Source organism: Helianthus annuus, chromosome 13 (genome assembly GCF_002127325.2).
Source record: "Helianthus annuus cultivar XRQ/B chromosome 13, HanXRQr2.0-SUNRISE, whole genome shotgun sequence".
NCBI lineage: Eukaryota > Viridiplantae > Streptophyta > Magnoliopsida > Asterales > Asteraceae > Helianthus > Helianthus annuus.
In genome coordinates, this window is record NC_035445.2 from 139,613,473 (window position 1) to 139,637,575 (window position 24,103).

A 24,103-nucleotide genomic window follows, 5' to 3' on the forward strand; every position below is an offset into this window, starting at 1 on the left:
ATGCAATCATTCTCAAATCCATCTGTGTTGATGATGATGTATTTATTCTAACTAATTGATTGAAATCTTATTTAATATTTCATATACCTCTTCAAATTTCATATTTTATTAACACTGAAAATCTTTTGTCATCTAGTCATTAAAACACGTCCGACCAGTACGCTAGTAACACATTTAATTCAATAACTGATCCGGCTATAGAAACATTGCTCAAAACCCTCATGTTGTAGAGCAACTTTGAACTCTTTACCAATTTAGATCTTCTGCCCAACAACTTTGAACTAGTTGTGACCAAACATGGTAACATTTCTAACGATTAAAGATGAGCAAAATGTGTAAGAATCTTGTTTTGCTAAAAAGTAAACAAAGAGTACCTATATAAACAGTCCACTATCAATTATTACTGCTGCATTCATCACATCATTGAATACTGACCCTCAAAACTGACCCCCATAGGTCACAATGACTATGCACCGTTAAATAAAAAGGGTCAAAAATCCTTTTTAGTCCCATTATCAGAAGTTCATGTACTATTTAATACATTAAAGGACTCATTCTGGACCTCTGGCTTCACAGCTTGTAAATTAACATACTTTTGGGAAAGATACAACTGCGGTAAGTCACATGCGGTCAACGGTCAATAATCAATGGTGAACTAGGCTTTTCATGTTAAGTTTTATTTTATTTTTTACTAATTTTATTTACATATCAAAACGGCCAAAGATCACCCCAAAGCGATCTTCGGGCTTGATGATGGAGTGTCGGGTTTTTGCTTTTAGTAACAATGACCCTCTCGAAACGGCCCTCGGTTCCGTCTTGATTTGTTGCCCGACAAACGTCCATTTCGACACGTTTGCCTCTTTTTATTGGAGAGAATATGATTCTTCCCCAACCACTTCCGAGATCTGCACGCGTGGTCTCTTGTGATGTTTCTTCCTCGGAATCAGTTTCTGACGTGGCGTATGGTTCGTCGATATCGGATTCATACTTGACCAACTTTTTCTCTTCGACGTTATCCTCGGGTTCTGAATCAGTTTGGTCATCTGTCACACAGATCATAATTAAAGATAGAAAAATGAACCGTAAGGATCAAAACTATAGAATAATTTCGATATCATATATTATGTGCGTCTAATATAACAAATTGTATGGTTTTGTTCTCTAAGGTCTACATATCTAAATTCGAATAATAATTATATAACTGAATTATTGATATCCATATTCCCCACACCTCTAAAGGTTACTTAAGTGGGGTTTCATACTTTCATATAACCAATGATCTCAACTGAATGTATCGAAGTGAATGGGCCAGGTTACACGTTAAAATGAGTTCGGATTATAACCAGACAGTTTTTCAATTTGGGCCAAAAAAGGTTCGGGCCTTGGAAACACTTCTTTTATGGTATCTTTTAACTTCATAATGATTAATGTATTAACTACAGTTACATAACAATGATAATAACTTCACTATCGGCCCCGTTTGATTTGTTTCCTTTACCTAGTGATTTTTTTTACTCGTTCGCCTATAAATGGGTCAAATTTAGTTATATGTTATCTCTAATGAAAAAAATAAGTAAAAGAAATAAGTCAAAAGACAATATCATTCCACACGAAAAAGGGCAATTACAAAGCAATGGCAGGTAGTCGGGCAACAAGTTGCGCCGCCACCCCCTTTTCAAATAAGCCAAAAGTTTGTGTAGTTATAATAGACTTAAAAATATAAACTAAAAAAAGCTTCCAGTACCGGTGCGTTTTGGCCCGAACCACAGTTGTTAATAGCGAATAGCGAACAATAACGACAAGCTACCTATACGTTATGTGGCGATAGCGATGAAATAGCAGGCGCTATTTTATGTTTAGCGATACCCTAGAAGATAATTTTAGAAATATTTTATGTGTATTTTATCGAAATATGCTGTTTTCATATGTATATTTAAAGAAACGAAAATTCTACTATTTTACAGGCATATATTATCGTTATTTATATTAAAAAACAAAAAAAAAAACCTATAATCCCGCTATTTCCACGCTATGGAGGCGCCAAAATCAGACTACGACCTATAACCGCATCGCCACGCTAAATGCTACACTCGCTATTAACAACACTGCCCGAACTAAAAAAAAATATTGCTGGTTATGACCCGAACCCATTTAACCAGTCATTTTACCACCAATAGTTGAGATCATTGGTTAAAAAGAAACCCAACTAAAGTAACCTTAAACGTTGAAGTGCGTGGGGAGGACCGGAAGGGAGGGATGTAAAGGGTATTCAGCTCAATTATAAACTCTTTCTATCATGTTGTTTCTGCCCCCTAGCATGATTGTTCACTTTTTTCTTTTCTTTACTGTAGTACAATAATTTATCTGAATAATAATAAAAAATAACGGCCACGAGGTACGCACCATAGTCACTCTCAAAATCCTCTGGTGTCATTTTAGCCCGTTGCTCTTTAAGCGTATCAAATTTCATACCATCTAGGGGCCACGTTTCACTGTACACATAAAACAATCATACACCAAAAAGGTTAAAGTGTCATGAAATAAAAGATATGAAGATCTGTTATGGTGAGTTTGTGACCCCCCCCCCCCAAACCCAAGTGAAAAAGATTTTCTAGTACGACTTGCATGTGAGACTACATTTTGTTGTATAAAAAAGCACAACATGTACCAATTTATGCACTCAACCACATACCAAAAGTCTCAATCAGTCACTCAAAACTATAAACAGTTTTCCGGTCATGTTTACGGTTTACTTGTTTGCCATGTCATATCATAAACCATGTCTAAGCAGTTAATGCGGTAGAATATCGGAAATCGGTCAAGGACCGGTATTTGAGATATCGGTTATCGCGGTGGGATATCGGTAATTTTAACATCATGCAGAATATTTATATATAGCAATTTAAGACTTAAAAACACCAACATTTAACACTAACAATTAAGACTTAAAACCAGTGTTGTAAAAATCGCGATTAATCGCTAGTCGACCAGTAACTGAGTAATTTATCGTTAATCAGTTCATTAATCGCTAGTCGGCTAGTCGGGCCTAGTCGGCCAGCCAAAAATCGGCGATTCTGGCCAGATTCCGGCAAAAAACATGTATATTCCAGCCAAAACCTCTAAATTCCGGCCAGTTTCTAACCAAACCATGTGAATTCCAACAATTAATCTTGTATACTCAAAAAAAATGAGTAGAATAGTAGTTAAAACCTAGCTACTTAAAATATTTACCTATAAAAATGTGTATATGTATACATAAAACTGAAAATTACATATAAAAAACCCGATCCAATTAATCCCGAGTAGTCGCTAGTCCCCACCTCACCGGCCGACTAGCGACTAGCGAGTTCTCCAACCTTGCTTAAAGCAATAATAGCAGCAATAAGAAGAAAGACAAATGGTAGAACTATGAAGAAAGGTAAGGTACTGGTATCGGAAATATCGGTGATATATCAGCTATGCAGTCAACAGCGGTGCTATAGCGGTTAGCGGACCTCAGGGTGTGTAGCGGTTCCGCTATTAGCGGCGCTAAATACCGCTATTTGGCCGCTATTTGTAAACCTATATAGCAGTTAAAGCATCGATTTTAGCGGTATGTTCATCATCAGCCCAATAATAAGGAAAAGCCCACATAAATCATACTTTTGTTAAATAAACCCATAACAGTAAAGGCCCAAATGCAAAATAAAACCTAAATCTATTATGTACGACCAATTAAAACCTAAATTTATTATGTACGACCAATGTCGCTCGACGCACACTGCTTCTTCTGAATTCGCTGGAAGCTGTTCATCATCTGGAAGACATTACTACTAATATTGGGAATGATATTACTATGAATTTTGATATTACTATTAATATTTTTCAAAGATATATTTATATATATATAAAAATACATAAATTATGCATGGTATAAAAATTACTGCTATAACCTATATATCATATAGCGGACCTTGACCGCTATTCGATTTTGGACCGCTATAACTGCATAGTATATCAGTCAAATATGGGTCTAATATCGGAAATATCGGTCAAATATCGCCGATAATATAGGTATCAATATTCTGACCGATAGCTGACACCGATATTCTACATGGGGACCAATAACCGATACATCACCAATATTAACTGCATAGAACTATGTATCTAATTAAATATGCAATTTTCAAGGAACGAGTTTGCACTTTGAACAATTATGATATGCGTTTTAGAATGTTTAATACTAGTTAAAGAAACATAGCAAGTGCTTGCCTGGGTCGAGGGCCTCGTCTGAACACAACATAAGAAAATTTCTCATCTTCAAAGCCACGTAGTGGTATACCATTGGATTGCTAGAGAAAAAAAAAACATGCAACCATAATAAATAGTAATTGTATTTTCTTAACAACGTAAAAGAAATTGTATATAATTAAGAAAAATAACTAGTATTATAGTTAATTCCTTGAAGCAAATTGGGCTACTTCAACTGCTAAAGGGTTATAAAATAATAACAAACTTAAGGTAAAATATGTTCATCAATGGCTTTTCATTTTTCTTAAGACTGACATTTTTGTCCAACTATGCCAGTCCAGGCCGATTTTCAAATTTGTACCATTTCCGTCCCTGACGTTCTTGAAATGTGTCAGCTCCGTCCAAAAAGTTAACGGTTGTTAACTTTGACGGTTAAATGAGGGAACTTTGACGGTTAAATGAGGGACCCCTCATTTAACCGTCAAAGTTAACGACCGTTAACTTTTTGGACGGAGCAGACACATTTCAAGAATGTCAGGGACGGAAATGGTACAAATTTGAAATTCGGTCTGGACAGGCATAATTGGACAAATCACAGGGATGAAAATGGCAGTTAACTCTTTTTCTTATGAATAGCAACAATGAAATTAGTCTAATATACAAACTTAAGTGTTTGTATGCTATGCATAATTATATATAACAGAAAATAACTATACGTCTATATCTGATGAACACGATTTTGAAATAAACCTTGTATGCAAGCTGTGATGTAGTCCTCTGCAATCTCTGAACAAAATGACAATATTTACCACTATTGTCCAATGGACAGGCTCCATCATGAGGACACTAAAACAACAAACGATCGCAAAATTAAATAAAAATTAATCACAATACAAACAGAAAAATAAATAATAAATATTTAAATAGTGTTGGCTTCTAACTCACTGGCGCTACTATATGTGCACCACATTTTTGCGTCATCAAATCCTTCGAGGTTTGATCAGATGCCTTTTCTAATTTGCGGCTTTTCTGTAAAGTCAAAAACAAAATTAAGTATACAAATCAGCAAAAAAAGAAAACAAGAAGAAAAAAGCTTATGCAGAATACGGCAATATGTCCACTTAAGTTTAAAAAGTAAACTCACGTACTCTTTTCTCCATCCATAGAATGTGAGACCGTACTTGAGATATGATATCTGATCCATGTGGCGTTCCAGGTTCCATTAAAATCTGTTGTACGTTAAAAGTAATTGCGTAAAACCCAAATTGAACTTGTACCATGTATTGTGTTTAATTCATATAGAAATAATAACACATAAGTTGGAAAGTACAGCAAGACTATTAATTGCAGTCATGATGGAGATAAATAAAGATTTCATATACGAATATATGTACGCGATGTGATAAATTATAGACTATAATCAACCTGACTCGTTTCCGATCTAAATTCACGATGAAACGTAGAGTAATCCGAATTCATACCATTGAATGAAAATGTATTATATTTGACCCGACTTGTTTCCAAACAAAATTTATGTCGAAACATAGACAAACTCAAAACGTACATAAAATAAACACATGCACAGTGGCGTCGTACGCGGCGTGATAAATATAGACTACAATCAACCCAACCCAACCCAACCCGACTCGTTTCCGAACTAAATTTATGTCGAAAAAACGTATAGTAAGTAGTAACTCAAATTTATACCGTCGACTGAAAACGTATTATCTTTAACCCGATTTGTTCGGAACAAAATTTATGTCAAAACGTACATAAAAATAAAACATTTTATAATTGACCCGACTCGTTTTCAAACAGAAATTACATTAAAGCGTAGACGAACTCGAATTTATACGAACGCATACATAAAAATAAAAACGGAAGAAATTAGTTTTAGGGTAAACTCGAAACTTTAGAAACTTAAGGGGGTCAAAGTGACATTTACAAAGTTAGAGGGTTACTTTTGACATTATACATAGTTAAAGAGTTACTTTAGAAACTTGGGGTGGAATTTACCAAAACATCTTGTGTAAGATCCCACAGCTGACGGACAATGGTTATTCGGTCCTTGAATGATGGTATTTCTCCAAGTACATAAGACTACAATAGAGTTGATCAAAGTAAATCAATTTACAAATACCGGAAATCACATTAATTAGAGATATTATATTGGCCATATATAAATAATATAGAAATTAAGTACGGTGGAACTAAAAGATGCTTACGGCGATGACAAGGTCATGCTTTCTAGCGTCCTTTCTATCAGGCTTGCTAAAAGTTTGATTTAGTGCCTGAAGGCTACCGTAACTCTGTATGTGTGGCAAATTCTTCAAATCTAAAACACAGAAAAAAAGTAATTCAGCCAAACACCACCTTAAAATAAGAAAATTGTTGCTTTCCTAGTCTTAGATTATGTGTATATGTCTGATCAGTGTACCTAACGAATTTAGTATTATAACCGTAGTTTTAAAAAACAGCTGAGGCGTGCGCCTCAAGGGGCGCCTCGAGGCGAAACGCCCAAAAAATGATTCTGAGGCGCGCCTCAGGGGGTTTATGTTGTACATGCGCCTCAGAGGGGCTAAGGCGCTAAAAAGGCTGCGCCTCAGGTGCGCCTCAGGGGTTTTTGATACTTGTTTTTGATGTTTTTGAATTTTTGTGTCAATTTCAAGCAATTTATGTCTTTTTTATGTGTGTTTTTGATCATTTTGATGAATTTAGTTGGTATTATTATTTTTATAAGATATATAATTTTTATATTTATTTTTTAATTCCGCCTCGGTTCGCCTCGAGGCTTATGCCTCGTGAGGCGAAGGGAAAACGCCTCAAAACTCGTTTCCGTTCTTTTAAACCTTTTATAACTAAAGTAACTCGAACTTATACCGTCAAATATCTAACCAAACTCGTTTTCGAACAAAATTTACGTCAAAACGTATACCAACTGAAAATGCACATGAAAATAAGCACGAAAACGTATTATATTTGACCTGACTCATTACCGAGAAAATTTACGTCGACACATAAACCAACTTGGATTTATAACGAAACGTACTTAAAAATAAGCATGTAAGAAAAAAGTGTTTTTTTACGTTAAAGAATGGTACCACGCGTTGCGTATAGTAACTCGAATTTATACCGCCTAGTGAAAACATATTATATTTAACCCGACTCGTTTCCGAACAAAACGTACATAAAAATAAGCACGAAAAGTATTATATTTGACCCACGTACATAAAAATAAGCACGTAAAAGTATTATATTTGACCCATGTGCGTAAAACTCGAGGGGGTAAAAATGACATTTTACAAAGTTTTAGAAAGCTAAGGGGTGTGAGTGGCAATGTTAAAAGTTGACGGGTTGAATAGACAAAAAGAAAAAAACTATGGGTAGGATACTTGGATGGCATTGTTGTAAATTTGGCAAACAAAAACAATTAAAAATAGAGGTTGTGTCTTAGGTACTATTCCTAAGACACCCTCTTTTGTTACATTAATTAATAATAATTAATAATTAACTAGTGGGATTCCCCGCGCTTCGCGGCGGGCTTTCGATCAGCATCGGTTCAATTAATTGCAGCACCAACATGATACCGAGTTACCGACACGCAGTATAGCAATCGACATGTGTGTTACATCTACTGAAAACCATAAAAATAAATATCTATACCGGTACCGGTGTTGTTCGGTTGGTATTAATTCGGTTCGTTACACTACCGGTATGGTACCTCCACTCGATATATAGATTACGATACCAAAAAGATATTTTATTGCAAATACAACTTTGTGTTCAACGAATTTTATACTGTCACGTCGAGAAAAACTATAAAAACGAATACGGTACTGGTACCAATGTTGACCACCACATTGCGAACATGAGGGTCGTAAAACCGTGCTAAGTAGTAAGCAAATGACGACCAAAACCAGGAAAATGGTACAAAAACGTAAATTTATACCACCATCTAACGTAAAACGTAGACAAAAGCACATGAAAACTTTTACCGCAAGCTGGCTTAAAACGAATTTAAACTCACTACATGACACAAAAGAACGAAAGACAAAAAACACTATTAGACAAAACCATAAAAGAAAAAAAACACTATTCATAAGACTCTAAACTCTTCAAGATTTGTTGTATATATAAATATAAATAATATATTAATATGTTGATTAGCGTGTAAAAACGTTTGGCGATGAATCCAAATCCATACCTTTTATAAGGCTTTGACCTGCACGTTGCATGGACTGGGATGGCTCGATCAAATTAACTACTTTCACAGAATTTGGCCATACTTCACGCAAAGCCCTGAATGATATCATCATGCAAACAACCAAACGACCATTAGTGTCCTGTTTCAAATGATCATATGCAAATATATTGTTCAAAAAAATTATACTTCTTAAGTTACTTCTATATAGATAATAAAGATGAAATGAAGTTTTTAAAACACCTTTGTATAACAGGTCAATTAAAGATAAACATAAATGATCATAAAGCGAATTCATACCAAAAGGCAGAGCCAGTACCAGCCCCAAAATCCAACACTTTAGTTGGTGTAAACTCAGGTAGCCTTCTTTTGACCTAAAATAAGGTTCAATAAGAGAGGGCGTTCAGAGTCTTTGATGATTTAATCATTAACATGAAAAACATTAAGTGTGCTATATGATATATCACATGCGATAACACAAGAGGAAAAATACTACTAGAAATTAATTTTATTTACTTCCATTCTATGTATGTGTTTACTGGAATCTTGAAAACAAGTGTCAGGTCATGATAAGTTGGGGTGTGAATTTCTAACACGGCCCGAAAACACGACACAATCCTAACACAAAATTCGCAGGTTTGAGTTTAGTCTAAACGGGTTCCGGTCAACCGTTGAACCCGCAAACCCGTTTAGCTAAACGGGTTGGGTTCGGATCAATCCAGTCAGATTGGGGGGTTGACCTGTTTAACCCATTTATATTATATTATATTATACTTTTTTACAAAATGTTTTATGTCGTAGATTAAATTGGGTGTGTAATTTATGCCATAATTAACTTTAAAAGAGAAATTGACATAAGATATTATGATTTAAATGTAATTGTATAATATACATTTGTGTTTTTTAGCAAATTTCAATTTTAATATACTAATTTGCAGAAAAAAATTTGGGCTAAACGGGTCATGTTCAGGTCAAACCCACGAACATTCAGGTCGTGTTCAGGTTCATGTGTATGACACAATTTTCGGGTCCGGGTTCGTCCAAAATTTTCGGGTTTGGGTTGAACCCGCCAACCCGCGAAGACGACCCATTTAGCACGCGTAATGATAAGTAGATAACCAGAACGGCAGAACCTACTATAAAACAAACTTCATGCAAATAACAAAAATACCACCTTAACATACGAAAAAACACACCATCCACGAGTATTTCTTTAAACAAAAATACCAATAATTTGATATAACAAAACAATAGCATAGATAAACTTAACAAGGAACTAAAAATGTAGGACTGTGTGCAGAATGAAAATGGATATACCTCAGTGAGGACTCTATGGCAAGCAGAGAAAACCGCAGGCATCCGAGAAGCAACATAAGCAATTGTTTGGTCATCTCTGTACTTAAAACCAATGTCACCATAATTGCTCGTAATTTTCCATCTTTTCGAGGACCCAACATATTTAAGAGGATCTTCAATTAGCTCTCTGGCAGTAGATGCTGTTAACTGCAAATTAACGTCTTTAATAGCATTGAAAGATTCTGATAATCTCGACACTTTCCTCTTCATGTGCTGGTCTTCTTGGTCTGCAATAACATCCAACTCAAATTAGAAGTATGTCACATGTCAGCAACGCCTACTATAATTAATGGTATAATGCTAATGTCAGTCAATATGAGCATACTAACAACAATCGCAACATAACATGATTAACGTAAGGTGAAGTAACTAGAGAGAAAATCAATATATTCAGCATTCTAATGAACTCAACAATGCAGAAGGATGTTATGCATGCTCCATAACCTTGATCATTTCAGTTCTTTTAACTTCCTACAGGTTTCATTACGAGTCCTTCACAACTTATTAAACTAAAAAGGCATATTCATCTACCCTTCCAATCTTCACTTTCCACACATCAATTCTTACCAGTTCCACTTCCTACAATCAATTCTTAAATCCGAGAACGTTTCTCATGTGTGTCAGAAATTTTTGGTGATCCGTTGTCTATCACTATATTTTAGAATTCCGGTTCCAGTTGGGTCATATAATAAAAAGATAAACCCAAATCAATCATCTAATGCATTATAAAAGTACATAAATAAAAACTTAACATGAAAGACTAAAGGATGAGTAATCAAGATATTCATCCAGTTACTAAATAACTAACACTCGAAAATCTCAAACGATTAAATAAAACTAAACTGCAATTTGCCAGTTCCTACTTCCTACAATCAATTGTTTTGCTCTAGTTAGCAGTTAGGATCTCTTTTGTCAAGGCTCGCCCAGGTGAGCGCTTAGGCCCACTTTGCAAGCCCAACCTTCCAGGCCCTCAAGCGCATTTTTCAGGCCAAGTTCCAACGAATTTCCGGTCAAAAATCATCTGAACATGTCTGAAACTTATCCAGTTAATATCAGTGATATATCGGTTATCGGTCCCCCATGTAAAATATCGGTCGGAATATCGGTATATTATCGGCGATATCGACCGATATAACCAATAAATCACCGATATTTGACCAATATATCACTGAATTGTTAGTGTAAATTACTATATATATATAAATTCTGCATGATATTAAAATTACCAATATCTCACCGAGATAACCTATATCTCAAATGTCGGTCCTTGACCGATATCCAATATTTACCACATTAACTGCATAGTCTGAAACAATAATACCAGCCCTAAAAAAGTCTGGAATCAACCTAAAATAACCTAAACTAGCCCTGAAGAAGCCGGCCTAAAAAAGCCCCCGCGTTTTAAGCACCTTGCACCGAGGCCCAAGGCTCAACATTTTTTCCTTGAATGCGCCCTGTGCCTTCGACAACTATGGTTAGGATTTGACTAAACAGTAAACAAATAACCCAATAATCAGAATATTCAACCAATCACTAAATAACTAACACTTAACCTCATTCTAATCATTTCGCATATCAAATTAATAATCATTTCAATCAAATCATCTAGATAGATTCATATGCCGTTCAATTGACCAAAACCGGAGCCCTAAATCAGTTCAAATTGCATCCGTTGCTATAAACCTTCAACTAGCCCTAAATTAGGTTCAATTTTAATGAAATTTGTATCTCAATTATCGGTTTTGTAAGGATTTCAGTTGTGTAGGTAAAAGAGATGAATAAAATGACCTCTGATATACTTTTTGATGGCTCGTCGGAGACGAAGAGGAACGACATAGCATCCTTCGGATTGCTTGCTTGCTGCTTTCAGCGTTTCTGCGGTGAATCTCTGAACCGTTTCGGTTATGGCGTTCGCCATTGTTATCTCCCTGCAGGACTGACTGTGTGAGAAACTAGGGTTTATGGGGTTAGAATCCAGGAAAATCACCCATAATAAATATATAGTTAAACCATTTTTTAAAAAAGTGTTTGGCTTAGCATATTGATGTAAAACGACTAAAAGGGACATTCTTTTATAAGTCAAAGTTTTTTTTTAAAAAAAGTGTTTGTCTTAGATTATGAGGGCTCGGATTAAACAGTGAACAAAATGTCATGGCTGCAAATACAAATTACATGCAGTGAAAACCAATTAACAAATTAAAACGAGGCTCAGATTACATGCAGTGAAAACAAATGAACAAATTAAACAGTGAACATACCTGCTCGGGAGCCGGAACTGGAAGCCGGAAATGGGAAACGATGGTCGGAACTGAAAGCAGCGGCCGGAACTGGTTGCCGGCGGCCGGAACTGGAAGCAGCGGTGGAGAATGGAAGCTTTTCTTTAACTGTCGCTGTGTGATGTTGGCGGCTGTGATGACGCTGTGTAATGTGTAGGGCAAAGTTCCAAGTTCCACAGGGGTAATCTGGTAATTTCCTTTTAAAAAAAAAAAAGTTACAAGCTACTCAAAAAGTCACTCTTAAAAATGACTTTTTCTCCTATACAAAAAGTCATTTTGAAAACTCATTTTAGGTTTGTCAAACATCAATTCTCCTTATTAGTATTTTAAAAAAGTCAATAAGTTATAAGTTGGGTGAAAAAGTCTAGCTAAACATGATCTAAATGGGTCTGTTAGGTATGGGGTAATAGAATGTACAAGATAATGGAATGGAAAAAATCATTTTGGTAGACATGAAAAGACGAAGGAATAAAAATCAGTCGGGAGTGGTGGTGGTCGATGGCGGTGATAGTGGGTGGTGATAGGTGACGGCGGTGGACGTCAGTGGTAGGTGGTGGTGGCGGCGATGGGAGGTGGTGGCGGTGACAGACGTGAGTGGTGGTGGGTGGCGATGGCGACGGTGGACGATGGTGGCGACGATAGTGGGTTGTGGTCAGTGGCGGACTCATAAATTTTTTTATGGGATGCGGAATTTTTATAAAGGTCATTTGTCTATAGTTAAATATTTAAAAACTTTTAATCCGTGTCATGTTGGATCGGGTCAAGTCTAGGATGTGGGGGGAGTGTATGGCTGATTTATATAAAACCGGTAAAAGCTTTGGGGGAGGCTAGGCTGACAAACATAAAAGAAAGGTATTGAAGAGAAAAGACTCAAGGGTTTAGACTCAGAAGGACTGGACTCAGATGAACTAAGAAGGACTCAAGACTCTGAACAAGACTCGATATTAAAAGTGAGAAGAGATAGAGAGAATTATAGAAGAAGATTTTATTTCTTTCCAAGGATGATTTACAACTGAGGGGGAGCCTTCCTTTTATAGACCAAGGAGAGGCTTGATTACATCATCCATGACATCACACATACATCACACCTAATAATACATAGAGAAATCTAGAAAACATGACATAAGCGCTTACGGCACTTTAAGAGTGACTAAAGCTTTTCCTAAGCACACCGTTATCACTTTAAGAGTGATAAACTTTATTTAGTCCTAAGCACACCATTAACACACTAAAAGCATCCATAACCCGTTTAATTTGGTCTTGCTGAGTCGCGAATCTCAATAGTAAACGGGAGCGTATCTTTGTTGTACGGTTTGTTGTCTTCGGCAGAATTTGGCACTGGGTCAGTTGGTTGAACGATCATGGGAGGGTGCGTAAATGCACGAATATTATTGAAATACTATGACTGTTTTTTCCCATTCAATCGTCTGAGGGTCTTCTTCTTTCCACGGGTATTCTCCATTCAGTATTTCTGGTGGCAGATCTTCAGTCTTTATCTGGTTCGTCTTTGCAAGATTGATGCGGGTTTCCATCCAAGCATCCTGGTAGTTGATCTTGTAGTAATATCCTGCAGGATTTATATCATACCACCCTGCAGGATTCATATCCCACTTGAACCTGGGAGGTTCTGCAGGGTTTAGACCATAACTCTTCTTTTTGAAATGGCTCGGTTTGTGGAACAGAATCATGCAATGTTTTTTGGGAGAGTCCCTCATGAGTTGGTCCCATACATGGATTGGGAGGAACCATTCAAGGAACTTGGCAAAGTTCTCATTTTCTCCTGATAAGCAGCCCAACTGATAGTCTAAAAGATAGGCTAACAGTTTGTTGGAGTTAAAGGCCATGGCTATGGCGAATGACTCCGCTAGGTACCACAGGAAGGCAAGGCCTTCTTTTGATAACCTGTGCAAGTTTTTGAGCCTGAAAACATTCAGGAAGGGATAGTCTGGGAAGAACTTATCTCCATCCATTAATGGGCCTTGTGTTTTAAAGGTGAGAGTGAGGAGGTTTTTGTAGTTCAGGAGGGATTCATTGGTGATGGCGTGTTTATTGACCACCTCGATGATTTCTTCAGGGACCTCTTCCTTTTGGAGCTTTTGGATGAGTGGATCCATGACTGCTTCTTTTGGGATGGAGGTGTTTGGGTTGTGGGAGTTATCATTCTTGCTTGCCATTAAATAGGCAACATCATCTGGGGGAGGATCTCTAAGGATCTTTTCTTTATTTTCTTGAACTGTTATGCAGGATTCTTGAAGACTGGGTATCCCCTATAATGATGATCTTCTGGGTTGCTTCTTCTGTTTACTCCCTGTTGCTGGCTTCGTGTGATTGGTTTCACACCTTTCACGCCCTGATAGTTTTCCTGTTTCCTTTTTGACCCATATGACCTCTTTTGTCTTTTTGCCTTTCTTCCTTAGTAAGCTTCCTTTGTGACCACTCATTATTTCTTCATGTGGGCCTGACTCTTCATCTTTCCCTTTCTGACTGATTCCTTTGTCTGCGACAGGAATCTGCTTTTGCTTTTGCCTTGCGACCTCTTTTGCTTTTTTGGGCTGAGCTGGAAGATTCCATTTGGGTGATAGGGTACACTTTTCTTTGAACTGTTCGGACAGAGAATCTTCCACGTGATCCTTCAGGCTGGGGTACTGTTTGTTGTTTTGTGATTTTTGGATTTTCTGAAACATTGCCGCCGTTAGTGACTGGTCGCAGGGGTCACCGTAATCATCTTGAGGACCTTCTTCCATCATGTAGATCTGTAGTGGCTCTTTTTCAGATTCAGATGTTTCACTTGTTTCTGATTCTTCACAGGAGCTATAGGAAATGGTGCATATCATCCTTTTCCCGGGCTCGTCATCTAAAGAGTATAAGGATTCGATATCAGAAACATCTGCCGGTTCTACTTTGTTGATGGCTTCAAGAAGGGCTTGGGTCTTTCTTGTGTTTTTGCAGTCCTTTGCAAAGTGACCTTCTTTGTTACAGACATAGCACCGATTTGTGTTCCGACCTCTTTTTGATTTTTTGTTGAGGAACTTCCATCTTCATTGAGAGTTGTGTTTGCCTGACCTTGAGTAGTAATCACCGAACTTCTTGAAATGGACAATCCTGGATTTCCTGTGAGGCTTCGAACAACTGCATGATGAATCATCTTTGCATTTTATCTTTAAGTGTTTATCATTGCACGCGGACCCGAGTCTTCTTCCAGTTTTTTTAAATTCAACCAAAAACTGTTTCTGGTTGCATAACTTTGTCAGAGCATTCTTGATGAGTTGGTAAAGGCCACCAAGGGAGGCTTGAGCAACCGTCATGCTCTTGGCTTCTAAGGCTCTGTAAGCTTCATTTGCGAGAGGCTCTGGGAAGGAATTTAGAAACACTTGTTTAAGATTTACATCATCAATGCCTTGGAGACAGTAAAATCTCTTAGACATTCTGTTGTAATGTTTTTCGAGATCTTTTGGACGGAAGGAACAACATTTCATTTTTAAGAACTCTTCTCAGGCTCGAATTGTATGATCTACAGGATTTCCAATGAATTCATAATAGATCGTGTTTATGAATTCTTCTGGAGTTTTGCTGTTTAGAATATTCGTCTGTCTGTGTTCACCAAGACTTACATACCAATCCCGAAATCGTCCTTGACATCTTGCCAAGAACCGTTTGATGACCATGTCGATGCTATAATACTGGAGCTCTGCTGTGCACCAGGTCGGCATCTCAATGCTTCGGTCTCGCCATTTTGCTGGGAGAACGTCATCAAAGGTGAACTGTTGCTTTGAGTCTGTGTTTGGAGGAGCTCTTTCGGTTGTCTGAGGCGACGTTTGGGAGGCTTCATCATCAATGTCAGAAACATAGACCCTTTTAGTGTTGTCCTCATTCATGAACAGATGCTCAAATTCATCTGTTGGAGGTACCTCTTCATAGGATCGGGAGGTGGAGCTTTCTTCAGAGGCTGATGATGCATCATCATGTGTTAGAGGAGCTATCACCGGAGCTACCATCGATATGCTTTCTTTGCTTGTCTTGGTCAAGGCTTGCAAGAACGAGGAGATGCCATTTTCTCTGTTAGGCAATTTCTCCGGAGCTTTTGTGGAGGTCATCATCATGACATTATCACTCATGTCATGTTTGCTTCTTGATGGCTCTTTTCCTCTGCCTGAGGATGCTGCTTTGCTAGTACTTTCAGAGGATGTGCTTCTTGTTGACGAAGCTTTTCTAGCCTTGATCTTTGCTTGTTCCTTTGCCCAGAGGTTTAAGGATGGGGAGCTATGCAGGAATGAGGATGTTGGCAGTGGTTGAGGGTCAAAGGATGCTTGCACAAATGGCGTTGTTGGCAGTCTCCATGGATCATCAGCATAGGTGGAAACCCTTTGCTGCTTGTGTTGTCTTTCAAGATCTGCAAGTTGAGCCTTGAGGAATTTCATTTCGGCTTCTTTTTGCTGGAGACCTTGTGGAAGTTATGGTCCTGAGGAGTTGTGAACTAGCTGGAGGAGTTCATGATGTAGCTCAAGTATTTTGGCTTTGACCTCATAGATGATACCTTCTAGCTCTTGAACTCTGCTTGTTAGATTTTCATGAGCCTTTGTGATATTGTTTTGTTGAGCTAAGATGGCGTTGAGAGCCTTGTTTTGGCTTTGAACTCTGCTTGTTAGATTTTCACGTGGAAGATTCTCATTACAGGGGATACCCAGTCTTCACGTGATCCTTCAGGCTGGGGTACTGTTTGTTGTTTTGTGATTTTTGGATTTTCTGAAACATTGTCGCCGTTAGTGACTGGTCGCAGGGGTCACCGTAATCATCTTGAGGACCTTCTTCCATCATGTAGATCTGTAGTGGCTCTTCTTCAGATTCAGATGTTTCACTTGTTTCTGATTCTTCACAGGAGCTATAGGAAATGGTGCATACCATCCTTTTCCCCGGCTCGTCATCTAAAGAGTATAAGGATTCGATATCAGAAACATCTACCGGTTCTACTTTGTTGATGGCTTCAAGAAGGGCTTGGGTCTTTCTTGTGTTTTTGCAGTCCTTTGCAAAGTGACCTTCTTTGTTACAGACATAGCACCGTTTTGTGTTCCGACCTCTTTTTGATTTTTTGTTGAGGAACTTCCATCTTCTTTGAGAGTTGTGTTTGCCTGACCTTGAGTAGTAATCACCGGACTTCTTGAAATGGACAGTCCTGGATTTCCAATGAGGCTTCGAACAACTGCATGATGAATCATCTTTGCATTTTATCTTTAAGTGTTTATCATTGCACGCGGACCCGAGTCTTCTTCCAGTTTTTTCAAATTCGACCAAAAACTGTTTCTGGTTGCATAACTTTGTCAGAGCATTCTTGATGAGTTGGTAAAGGCCACCAAGGGAGGCTTGAGCAACCGTCATGCTCTTGGCTTCTAAGGCTCTGTAAACTTCATTTGCGAGAGGCTCTGGGAAGGAATTTAGAAACACTTGTGTCACACCCCAACCGATGGCGGAAACATCGGAGTGAGACGAAGAAAGATTGCTCATCACACATAACGCTATTTGTGACAGTATTTAATAAATCGATTTCATTTCATAAAGTAGATTGTCAGCATTACAAAAAAAATTCAAATACAACAAGTTCAAAGAAGTATATAACAACATAAGCAAAATTGATAGAACGATTAAACCTAAACGTCTATATGTGTATCTAGGCATCAACGCTACTTCATTTCATAGCATCATCATCCTCAGCCTGTAACATGTTTAAAATAAAGTTCAATGCAAAAGCAAAGGCGAGTATACAAGTTTAAGCATAAGTATAAGTATAAGTATAAAAGTTTAAAACGAATCCACATGGCAACTTAGTCTATACGAGATCAACCTAGCGTGACATGCAATATTTCTAGCCAACCTCTGTTTACGCAAGAAAGTTTAATTAATTCAACATGACCCAAGTTTAAGGGGGGCGGTGCGTTACTCCTATAGCGCTATACATGTCGAAGGGAGGCTCGTGAGAGCTAATGACTAAAACATATCACATAAGTATGGTCCACGTAAGCATCAAGTATCATAACATAGTATTCATGTATAAGGATTGTTTTGTGCATTGCATAAAGAATAAGTTTAAGTGTAGTTTAATAATAAAACATGTTACACCCCAAAAAGTGGTAAACATAAAAAGGGGGTTGCGAGTTTGAAAGATTGCATCGTATAAAATTATGAATTATGAATTTAGGAGGTTCTTGTGAAAACTAGGATCCTTAGAAGAGAAATTTAGCAAAAGGACTTAGTGATTAAAAAAATTAACAAATGATTTGTTGATGTTGAAAAGGGTATTTGGTAAAACAATCATATAACTTCTATAAGATCTTATAAGTATTTGAGAAAGGTTGGTTGGATTTTGATTAAAAGTAGAAGGTGAGCATGTTTTAGTGATTAAGTCGAATATGAAGTTCATGGGCAAGAGTTTCATTGAGCCGATTAAATTGATAGGTAGCATTTCGTAAGGTTTTGAAGTTCGAGCACTAAAACGTTTTAAGACATGATTATGAATTTCGCGTATATGAGTTGAGTGAAAATAGATTGTAGAATAAGAAGTACGTTTGATAAAACAATGCATTTTGAAATCGGTATGAGTGGGTATTTTGAATAATGATAAACAATTTGGGTATAAAATATGATCGAGTTTGCATAATAAGATATTTTGAAGAGACGTTTTGGTAACGATCACCTAGGTAAGGGAATCACCCCTAACTCGTTGGTGATGTCGTTTTTTTTTTAAGAAAAAGGGGAGTGGAGTTAGTCGTCAAGGTAAGGAAATCACTCCAATCTTAATGATATGTCTCCACTCGTCGTTACAAGGAATATGAAATTATATTATATGAAATCATACATATATATAAATGTATGGAAAAGGTTCAATATGTTGTGTGCATGAAAAGAGAATATTGAAAGTATACTCGAGTTTGAAAGATTGCATCGTATAAAATAAATATTAGGAACACATGTTGATCAAAATTTGGATGGTTCCAAAACGGAACTTTGACTAACCAAAGTGGTCGAAAAGTCTTTTGAATTTGAGGAGCATGCTTTGGCCTAAAAGGTAAAATACTCTCGCCGACAAGTCGGTTAACGGTATTTACCCTTCCGGTTACTACATGTCCCAAATCAATCGAAATTTCGAGACATGGCGGGATTTATAAAAAAAAATACCAAGGAGTGGAACTAGTCGACAAGGTGCGGGTTTCACCCCTAACTTGACGATTTCGTATCCTAAGTGTGGTTGGTACTCGTCGGGTCAAAATTTAATTTCGACATGTTGACGAGGGTCCACTAGAATTTGAAATTTGAGTTTTACCATTAAGATGTGGATTTCACTCCTAGCTTAATGGCGATATCTCGTGTAAAAAAGAATATGTAGATTGAGAGTCGTTCACCAAATTGTGGGTTTCACGCCTATTTTGGTGAATTCGTCTCGAGTGTTTACGGATTTAGAATAGTCGAGTAAAATGCATGAGGGAAAGAGTATGTTAAAGGAATAAACAACAAATATAAACTCACAATGAAGCATATTAAGAATAGCACATAATGAGTGGGACAATAAAACATGTATTAGCACATAATAAAGCAAGTATAGCATGTCAAGTGTTAACACATAAGCGACATATATGCTTAAAAGATCAAAAGAGAATAAATAAGAGCAAATAAGGTAGCATGCAAGTAGTTTCAAGTAAAACATAAGAATAAGGCTCTAAAACTATAGACTAGGCTAAAGCATTCCTACTTTTCCTAATTCCCTATAGTTATGGCTCTGATACCAATCTGTCACACCCCAACCGATGGCGGAAACATCGGAGTGAGACGAAGAAAGATTGCTCATCACACATAACGCTATTTGTGACAGTATTTAATAAATCGATTTCATTTCATAAAGTAGATTGTCAACATTACAAAAAAAAATTCAAATACAACAAGTTCAAAGAAGTATATAACAACATAAGCAAAATTGATAGAACGATTAAACCTAAACGTCTATATGTGTATCTAGGCATCAACGCTACTTCATTTCATAGCATCATCATCCTCAGCCTGTAACATGTTTAAAATAAAGTTCAATGCAAAAGCAAAGGCGAGTATACAAGTTTAAGCATAAGTATAAGTATAAGTATAAAAGTTTAAAACGAATCCACATGGCAACTTAGTCTATACGAGACCAACCTAGCGTGGCATGCAATATTTCTAGCCAACCTCTGTTTACGCAAGAAAGTTTAATTAATTCAACATGACCCAAGTTTAAGGGGGGCGGTGCGTTACTCCTATAGCGCTATACATGTCGAAGGGAGGCTCGTGAGAGCTAATGACTAAAACATATCACATAAGTATGGTCCACGTAAGCATCAAGTATCATAACATAGTATTCATGTATAAGGATTGTTTTGTGCATTGCATAAAGAATAAGTTTAAGTGTAGTTTAATAATAAAACATGTTACACCCCAAAAAGTGGTAAACATAAAAAGGGGGTTGCGAGTATACTCACAAAATTTGTATAAGCTTTCCGATTATCCAATGTGACGAAGTTGACGAGGTTAGAAGGTTGAATATGTCCGTTTAGGGATTTAGGAAGTTAAAACACAAGAATATATGTATTCAAAAGTAATCGTCCTTTAACACCAAGTACTTGTTCTTGACACTATGAAACCTCAAGGGTTAATGTTTTCATGAGTAGTATACTCATTAGAATCGTAACAAGTCTTATGTCTTGGATGATGTATTCTACTATTTCGATGAATGAACACAAGTCCACCATCAAGGGTTCGAATAGTAAACATATGTATAAGTATTATATGTATTATTTAGTCCAATAATCAAGCATGAGGTAGAAGATAAATCTTCATTTAGGTACCTCTATTGTGTCATAGAATTCATGTAGGAGGTAGGAAGAACAAGCTTCCATTTAGGTACCTCTTATGGTTCACCACTACACTTGATGTAAAAAAAACAATCAAGGAGGGTCATGAACATACAATAAAGAATAAGAAATATACACACTAACTAAGAGAAATCATCAAATCATGTGAGGATTGTATGTTTGGACAACCCAAGTTGTTCCATAATCACTCATGTATCAAAGACAAAGTTTGACATGACTTGTGGGTTAAAAACCCTAAACAAAACACCAAGTTTATGAGGTTTAATCCTCTTATTTTTAAGTTTCTCAACCTTGTTTTTAAGCTTAACCAACCATGGGATAAGTTGTAAGCATTAGGACATAGGTATGAGATGTGTTGAACACAAGTTACATAGGTATAAACAAGTTTTTGATGAACATAAAAACAAACAGAAAGTTTATGGAGGATTTCGGGGCATTTCCAGGTCTGATTTCTCCAAGGAGAAGTCTAGGAATCGAACCCCATGATTATCCAAGTAAGTAGGAAAAAGAATCAAGTGATTTCGTTAAGAAATGAGTGAGTTATGCTCATTTTCGTGAAGGGGTGTCAATCTGCTCGAACCCTTGCTTTCAGCTACGGTTTGGAGGATGTTTTGAGAGTTTTTGGTGTTGCAAAAGTGGTAGGGAGGCTGGTTATAAGTGGTATTTATAGGGGGAAGGATTAGGGTTTCAATGGGTTTGGGCTTTGTAAGTGTTTAGAAGGGGTTACACCTTGAAACTAGCCCACAAAACCCAACTATATGGGGCTGAATTTTGCTGAATTGGGGCTGCCATATTTCTTTATTTTTTTATTTTTTTAAAACATTATAATGAGTAATTTTGTTAATTAAGTTGTGTAATAATATGCAACAATGTTTCCCCTAACTTGTAACAAGGTGAAATATGAAATAAAACATGATTTAACTAGGTAAAAAGTGTAATGTACAAGTATGTAACATGTTTGTAAGTGACAAGTATATGTCACATATTAGATGATTAACCGTTGTATAAATAAGCATATTATTAGGGGTTTTTAGGTATCAACAATTTAAGGACGAGCATGGACATGCATCGTGAATAAGTATCGTATAAGTATGAATTACAAATAAGGATTCGATGTACAATGAATTCGAACGTATGAACATGTATGAATATGTAGATGGTGAATTTAGAGAAATACGAATTTTATTTATGATCCAACTCTCGGATTTTACAACGAAAAGAAGACTACAATAATACAAGATTTCCAAAAATAGCATTACAAGGCGAGCTTTCTAATTATGGAAGGTATGAAAAAGCATGGCGTTACAACTTGTTTAAGATTTACATCATCAATGCCTCGGAGACAGTGAAATCTCTCAGACATTCTGTTGTAATGTTTTTCGAGATCTTTTGGACGGAAGGAACAACATTTCATTTTTAAGAACTCTTCTCGGGCTCGAATTGTATGATCTACAGGATTTCCAGTGAATTCATAATAGATCGTGTTTATGAATTCTTCTAGAGTTTTGCTGTTTAGAATATTCGTCTGTCTGTATTCACCAAGACTTACATACCAATCCCGAAGTCGTCCTTGACATCTTGCCAAGAACCGTTTGATGACCATGTCGATGCTATAATACTGGAGCTCTGTTGTGCACCAGGTCAGCATCTCAATGCTTCGGTCTCGCCATTTTGCTGGGAGAACGTCATCAAAGGTGAACTGTTGCTTTGAGTCTGTGTTTGGAGGAGCTCGTTCGGTTGTCTGAGGCGACGTTTGGGAGGCTTCATCGTCAATGTCAGAAACATAGACCCTTTCCGTGTTGTCCTCATTCATGAACAGATGCTCAAATTCATCTGTTGGAGGTACCTCTTCATAGGATCGGGAGGTGGAGCTTTCCTCAGAGGCTGATGATGCATCATCACGTGTTAGAGGAGCTATCACCGGAGCTACCATCGGTATGCTTTCTTTGCTTGTCTTGGTCAAGGCTTGCAAGAACGAGGAGATGCCATTTTCTCTGTTAGGCAATTTCTCCGGAGCTTTTGTGGAGGTCATCATCATGACATTATCACTCATGTCATGTTTGCTTCCTGATGGCTCTTTTCCTCTGCCTGAGGATGCTGCTTTGCTAGTACTTTCAGAGGATGTGCTTCTTGTTGGCGAAGCTTTTCTAGCCTTGATCTTTGCTTGTTCCTTTGCCCAGAGGTTTAAGGATGGGGAGCTATGCAGGAATGAGGATGTTGGCAGTGGTTGAGGGTCAAAGGATGCTCGCACAAATGGCGTTGTTGGCAGTCTCCATGGATCATCAGCATAGGTGGAAACCCTTTGCTGCTTGTGTTGTCTTTCAAGATCTGCAAGTTGAGCCTTGAGGAATTTCATTTCGGCTTCTTTTTGCTGAAGACCTTGTGGAAGTTGTGGTCCTGAGGAGTTGTGAACTAGCTGGAGGAGTTCATGATGTAGCTCAAGTATTTTGGCTTTGACCTCATAGATGATACCTTCTAACTCTTGAACTCTGCTTGTTAGATTTTCATGAGCCTTTGTGATATTGTTTTGTTGAGCTAAGATGGCGTTGAGAGCCTTGTTTTGGGCAACATCATTTTCACTTTGCCAATTCAGAGTGGCTTCAGCAGCTGTTATTGATTCAGGAACACCGGTTACACCAACGGTTGTTGGGTTCTTGATTTTCCAGCTATGTTTGGTTTTTTGTTGGGTGTTCTCGAAAGAGGTTAAGGGTGGAAACTCAACTTGGTACTCAGGGGAGGAAGGGAATGGAGGTGTTGTACCGAGCATACAGCATTCATCTACCTGGGTAGGTGGATATCTCGGTCTGGAGGGTTGTGTCTGTTTGGGTTTTGGTTTTGAATCACCATACAGGACATAGTAGTCGAAATTTCCTGATGGTTCTCCAAGCAGACCAACATTTGGATCTCCGGCCTTGTATCTTTTCTTCACTGCATTTTGGGATCCCTTTTTCTTTCTGGTTTTGATTTCCTCCTTGTACTCAAGTTCATATGCTTCGTCCAGGCAATCCTGGCAGTCACATACATTGAACGGGAAGTGTGGTTCCTCTGCCGGTTGCAACATGCTTATCGTAGAGAAAATTTCTCTTCGATCTTGTCTTGCAAATCTGACCTCAACTTGTCCGTCCTGGTGGCGGACAAAGTCAGGGGTTGTGGTT

At 37.5% G+C, this 24,103-nt stretch overlaps 1 protein-coding gene across 2 annotated transcripts; it reads right to left on the reverse strand.

Annotated features, from left to right (window-relative positions):
- Positions 1–332: 332 nt before the first annotated feature.
- LOC110899487 (methyltransferase-like protein 17, mitochondrial) lies at positions 333–12,227 on the reverse strand. 2 transcript variants are annotated; one of them, XM_022146378.2, is made up of 13 exons: positions 12,046–12,227; positions 11,576–11,715; positions 9,749–10,014; positions 8,732–8,805; positions 8,435–8,529; positions 6,456–6,565; positions 6,247–6,330; positions 5,379–5,459; positions 5,176–5,259; positions 4,981–5,076; positions 4,252–4,331; positions 2,404–2,492; positions 333–1,043 (listed from the first exon to the last, which is right to left on the reverse strand). In XM_022146378.2, exons 2-13 carry the CDS (start codon positions 11,703–11,705, stop codon positions 709–711), a joined length of 1,524 nt encoding a protein of 507 aa, XP_022002070.1. In that variant the 5' UTR covers positions 11,706–11,715; positions 12,046–12,227; the 3' UTR covers positions 333–708. The 2 variants fall into 2 exon arrangements, with proteins under 2 accessions (XP_022002070.1, XP_022002069.1); XM_022146377.2 differs by having other exon boundaries at positions 11,576–11,739; positions 12,046–12,208.
- Positions 12,228–24,103: the final 11,876 nt, after the last annotated feature.